At 46.3% G+C, this 6014-nt stretch overlaps 1 protein-coding gene across 4 annotated transcripts in view; it reads right to left on the bottom strand.

Moving 5' to 3' along the window:
- The window catches only part of RRP7A (ribosomal RNA processing 7 homolog A), a 40095-nt gene that overhangs the window by 31001 nt on the left and 3080 nt on the right, over positions 1-6014 (bottom strand). For all 4 annotated transcript variants that reach the window (XM_077935444.1, XM_077935443.1, XM_028746351.2 and 1 more), the window contains exons 4-7: positions 5303-5426; positions 3449-3546; positions 2114-2312; positions 1051-1177 (exon numbers count right to left, since the gene is read on the bottom strand). In XM_077935444.1, coding sequence (XP_077791570.1) covers positions 1092-1177; positions 2114-2312; positions 3449-3546; positions 5303-5426 — 507 coding nt within the window. In that variant the 3' untranslated portion in view covers positions 1051-1091. The remainder of the gene's footprint in view (positions 1-1050; positions 1178-2113; positions 2313-3448; positions 3547-5302; positions 5427-6014) is intronic.

The following is a 6014-nucleotide window of genomic DNA, read 5'->3' as shown; positions in this document are numbered from 1 at the left end:
ATTTTGGAAAGAAAAAAAAAATGAACGAGGGGTGCAGCGATTCCCGGATCGTCTGCGGGCTGGATTTAGAAGGCAATTGAGCCTGGTCCGGCTTGCAGGTCTTCGTTTACCAACCCATGCTCAAAACAGTTTCAATCTCTCAAAATAATTTATTGTTTGGTGATACAGATTGAGGAGACTAATAGAGGAGAAATTTTACTGGGATGTTCTTTTTGGCTTCACAAAATAAGCCTCTGACAGGCCTGCTTTTCCAAGGTGCCGCTTGCATCCATAGCATAGGTATTTACAGGAGAGATGCAAGTTTCTTATGGGGTTGTGCAAGCTAGAGAAGCAGCTGTTCTTTGACAGGTTGTGTGGCACACAAATTGTCCAGTAAAAATTCCTACATAGAAGTCGTGTATTGGTGAAGACGATGAGAACTAGAAACCTGATGTACCGTATTCTTCGCTCTGTAAGACGCACTTTTCCCCTCCTAAAAAGTAAGGGGAAGTGTGTGCGCGTCTTATGGAGCGAATGCAGACGGGAGGCTCTGCTCAGCGCTCCCTTTAAAGAGCCGCGTGGAGCGTGTGTGCGGCTCTTGGGGGTTTTCCCCGAGAGGGAGCCTTAGCTGCATGCAGCCTCTCCCGGGCAGAGGATGAAGGCTCCCCTTGCCCAGGAGAGGCTGCATGTGGCTATCCCATAAACTAGGATAGCCAGCAGGAATTGCTGCGGTGCGATCCCGCTGGCTACTTCTGGGATTCAGATTTTTTTTTCTTGTTTTCCTCTTCCAAAAACTAGGTACATCTTATGGTCTGGTGTGTCTTGTAGAGTGAAAAATGCAGTGTATCACAAATATAAAAACATATATTTACATGTCTGCATTTGAACAGCAGCCTTAGAATTCCTCACAGGGGAAGAAGGCAGCTGATGAACTGTCAGTGTTACAGTGTCAGAGCAAACATGATGATTTCATTTCCAAACCCTCATCATCTGCTGCATCCATCACACTCCAGGAGATATTGGAGGGGAAAGGAGAAAAAGTCAAAATTATCCCAGCAATGAACTTCTTACTGTGGCTGCCGTTCTTTTCAGAATAGCTGTAGATCTGCAACTCAGTAGGGCCGAAACTTCCGCTGCGCCCGCAGGAGAGCAATTTTCTGCTTGTCCTCTTCAAACTTCCTCCTCAGTTGAGCTATGTCTGAAAAACGCACAAAGGAGAGATTGGATAAAGCAGAGAAAGAACCAGTGTCACAGCAGGAAAAAGCTCCTCTAGCATATTTGAGTTAACTTTCCACACTGTCCAAGTTCTGGGATGGTTTGATGTCTAAAGGTGGCAAAGTTTGCAGACATCCCCTGAGCAAGCATAGTAATGAGAACATGCTACTGTTGAAATAAAAACACTCAGAAGATGCTGGAAGCTAAAAATCTGCCCTTCCACAAAACACCTGACAATCTTAACTGGTCAGAAAACAGTAACTAAGCTCCTTCTGATGTTCCTACATTTTCACCAAAATTCAGGCTGGCAAAGAATACCATATTTACTCAAATGTAATGCACACTTTTTGGCCAAAGTACATTGCAAAAATTAGGGACGCAGGTGGCACTGTGGGTTAAACTACAGAGCCTAGGGCTTGCTGTTCAGAAGGTGGGCAGTTCAAATCCCCGCGACGGGGTCAGCTCCTGTTACTTGGTCCCTGCTCCTGCCAACCTAGCAGTTCGAAAGCACGTCAAAGTGCAAGTAGATAAATAGGTACCGCTCCAGCGGGAAGGTAAACGGAGTTTCCGTGCGCTGCTCTGGTTCGCCAGAAGCGGCTTAGTCATGCTGGCCACATGGCCACGGAAGCTGTACGCTGGCTCCTTCGGCCAGTAAAGCAAGATGAGCGCTGCAACCCCAGAGTCGTCTGCGACTGGACCTAACGGTCAGGGGTCCCTTTACCTTTTCCTTACATTGCAAAAATTAGGGTGCGTGTTAGATACAATGATGCCAGCAAACACTTTTTTGGTTTCAAGATTTTGAAAATTGAGGTGCGCATTAGATTCCCGTAAATACGGTATGCTATTCAAATTAGATGACATTCTCTTGCATCAAATATTCCACAGAATTGAGAGAGCAGATGAAGAGGAAATGACTCACGTTCCCTCTTGGTCTCACGATGCTGCCAAGCATAGAAATTGAGCAGCTCCTTGCGTGCCCTTTTGCGCTTCTCCCTCTCCAGTGCCCGCAAGTTGGCTGCTTCAGTCCGAGGGAGCCCAGGCCTTCGACCTTTCCTTGTCACCTTCACCCACCCTTCCTCATCCGGGATGCCATCTTCCTTCTCAGCTTTGGCTTCTTCCTGCGTCAATAAAAAGAGCAATCTCAAGCCTGGTCAGGAGGGGCTGCTTTAAGCTCACAGCTTCCCCGTGAGTAAGGCTGGGCAATATATCACCATCTAAACACCACCATATACCAATATATCACAATGTCTGAAATAAGGATGGCTATTAAGGCATTGGCTAGCTTCACTGTTTTCCCCTCATTGTGATTTTTACACACTCACTCACCCACTCGCAATATATTGCCAGGTCAAAAACTATGAAACCAATATCACAATATGGGCTTCAAACCAGTTTTGGACAATATATTGATAAATCACCCAGCCCAACCCAAGCTCAGAAATACTGTTTATAATTTCAGAAGGTGCCCTGCCCAACTTCACAGCCCTTGAGCAAAAGAGCCCAGTGCAAAGCCTTTTGCCATATGAAAAGGGCTTTCTGGAGAAAGCAGGATTGTGTTATCAGCAACCCAGAAATATAGGCAATGTGTTCCATTCAACATTCTGTTAGAGGACATTCGGCACAGAAACATGTGTGTATACCTTTAAGAAGTTTCTGGGATTAATTGGCTGCAGGTGACCGTTGCTATAAAGGAAAAAAGCTGAGTTTTGTTGCCTGCCTGCAGGAATAACATCCACCAGAGTTTGTGTTTATTTGCTTAGTAATAAAGTCTTCGTTTTAGTTTGGGTTTTTACACCTATGTCTCCTGGAGTCACTCTGTCCTCTGCCACCGGCTGGAAATCCCCCTCCAACACATTCAATTCCAGCCAACAGACAAATCATGGCCCACCAGGGGGTCCAATTTGTCTCACAAGGTCATTTCCTTCAAAGCATGCCCACCCATCAGCTGACATCACTGGCAGAGAACAGGGTTGACTCCTGCATTGGCTGCACACCCTGTTCCCAACATGGAACAGGATCATGCAGCCAAGTCAGCAGGATTTAATCCCTGCTCATCAGCTGATGAGTGGCCCAAGACACCAGGTGAACTTCATGGCCGAGTATCTAAACTCTAGTCTTCTCTAATCACTACATCACACTGGGTCTCTACCCAGTCAATGCTGATCATAACCCAGACAGGTGATGCTGAATCCAAAGGACCCTTCAAGAGAAGGGCATGCTTGGCTAATACCATTATATTTTCAGCAATGCATACCTTTGCAACCTTCTTGTCATAGGCCTGCATGAAAGCATCCACTTCTGTCTTCAGCTCAGCAGGATCCACAACTGAAGCTGCATATCTAGCAATCCATTCTGAGATAAAAACAAACAAATAATAAATCAGTTTGCAGTGCAAAAAATGTTCAAGACAACAGAAGAACAAAACACAATTTTGGAAACTTTAGAGGCCCCCTTAATACAATTGAAACCAGGGACTCAACAGTGGGGGACAACAAGATCAAATTTCAATTACTGCTATTTCTAAGAATGACAGCATGCTGGACTTGAATGCCTATCTGTGATGGCAAACCCTGTTCTCTCAGGTCAATGAGCAGTCGTTTGCTGGCAGGTGACTGACAGTTCCTACTAGAGGCACCTACGGTTAAGAAATACCAAACACCACTGCACAAACCACTTGCTGCTTGGCTATTTGTTTACTTAATTTATATACCGCCCTTCATCAAGAGATCCCAGGGCAGTTCATAGAATAAACCAAAACAACAAAACAATACCCCTCTTCCCACAGATACATTTAAAAGGCTGTAGGATATTAATTGGCCAAAGGCCTATTGAAATCAATCCTATTGTTATAACAAGGCCCAGTTTCCCCTATACTCCAAGGTTGTCCCTGTACTCTGGAAAAGGAGATTCCTTCCATGCCACAGTACATTTAAGTTGGGACATGCTGCTGCTACCTTAATGTGTGCTTCACAGGAAGTGCTGTCCTTGACTGCTATAAAACGGGGGCTAACCTGCAGCCCAGATCTAGCCTGGCAAGCTGCAGGAAGTGATCCACCAGCCCCTGCTCTTTGTCTACTGATCTGGTTGACAGATAAAGCCCTCTGCCTGATCCTTAGAGAGCAATCTGAGATGGAGAGAAACAATCCTCTCTAAAGAACAGGCAGAGGGATCGTTTATCTCTGAGCGTAGAGCCAAGCAGCACTGTGCTGAGATCATGGATAAAACCCTCTGCCTGCTCTTTAAGAGTAACAGGCAGCATTTCCCCCAACTTCACTCCAGCGATGGATTGGAGAGGACTGGAAATGCTTGCTTTCTTCTCTTTCTTACTCTCTCTTAAGTGCTGAGTGACTGAATGTCTAATGGGGTGAGTGTGTGTGGCCTGCATGAGTGTTGTATGACTAGAGTGTGCAAACACACATGCACATACATTGTTGAAACTCACAGCCAGTATGTAGCCCTCAGGGAGGTGGTGAACCCTGAAGGTGGCCAAAAAAGGTTGGACACCCCTAGTATAAGACAATGTCACAGGACAGGAGATGGGTCAGGGAGTGGCTCTGCATTCCCTTCCTTGCTCGTTTAACAAATCAAAGGCAGTCTGACTATACAGCACAGAGGCTGGGGAAAGCCTATGTTCTACCAGTTTTGATAATGGTTGTAGATGGAAATGGAAGGCGTGGGCCTTGCATCTGAGTGAGACAAGGTGCCCTGCCTAGTCAAGGTGAATGAGGTGCCTGGGGAATGCAAAAGTAATAAAGGATGGGTAAATGTAATCTCGTTAAGAGGCGAACACCTAATTTTGTTAAATTAAAGAATTTGTATACTTATTCACAGCCCCCTCTAAGTGGTGTACACTGGCTGGTATACTAGTATTCTATTTCTGTCCCATTCTTTCACGAAGGAGCTCAGGGTAGCTCTTCCCCACCTTAATCTCATCCCAAATGTTATAGCACTGCAGCTCATATGAGGATTGTTAGGCTGAGAGAGAGACTTGCCAAGTGAGCCTGTACAACACTCAGATTTCTCCACCAGCCACAAACTAAATCCTTACACACCTGAAGGCCAGCCCAGGAAGAAAGAGGGAATTTCTAGGCATTTGTGGTTAACTTACTGTGAATGCCCATTTGCACAGGGTGCCTTTGGGAAGATATCACCAGGGGGTCTTTTGTTGATAAGGACTTGGCAGCCTGCACCCCAGCAGGATTCTTGAACACAACATAAGCGACCTTGAACCCCTATAAAGCAAGAAGCTCATGATTATGGACTGGGTCTATTTTCACTCACACACAAACCAAAGAATGCCAGCCACTGAAAGACCCACTCAAGGGGGAAAACACATCCCTGTTGCTCTCTCCCCTGGCTTCGTCGTGCTTCCCTTCCCTTCCCTTCCCTCCTCTCTTTTTACACGAAAAAAGAGAGCCAGCCATACATGCTGCCTCTGAGGTTCAGCTCTGGGTCCACCTGCATGTGTGCTGCTGGGCTTTTAAACATGGAAGAGGCGAAGAGGGATGTGCACAGCCTCCAGAGCTCAACACTCACCCACGAAACATGCCGTGTGCACTGCCTGCTTTCCTCCACCCGTTGATGAAAGCCTTTTCCGCACTATATTGCTTGGGAAAGGGGAGAGGGTATGTTCAAACTCAGCAGTGCAGTTTGGTACTGTTAAAGTAGCAGCCTTTTTGCCTAGCACACAGGCAGACGTCAAATTGCAAGGCTGGTTGAACTTGCAGGGAATGAAGTCCAAGCTGCTGTAACAGGGAGTCAAGCCTTAGCTCTGGTCCTTTTCTTAAGAGTGCTTCCCCCCCCCCACCCCCAAAATGCTA

The sequence above is a fragment of the Podarcis muralis genome, chromosome 10 (genome assembly GCF_964188315.1).
Source record: "Podarcis muralis chromosome 10, rPodMur119.hap1.1, whole genome shotgun sequence".
Classification (NCBI taxonomy): Eukaryota; Metazoa; Chordata; class Lepidosauria; order Squamata; family Lacertidae; genus Podarcis; species Podarcis muralis.
This window is presented reverse-complemented; position numbering and strand designations above follow the sequence as displayed.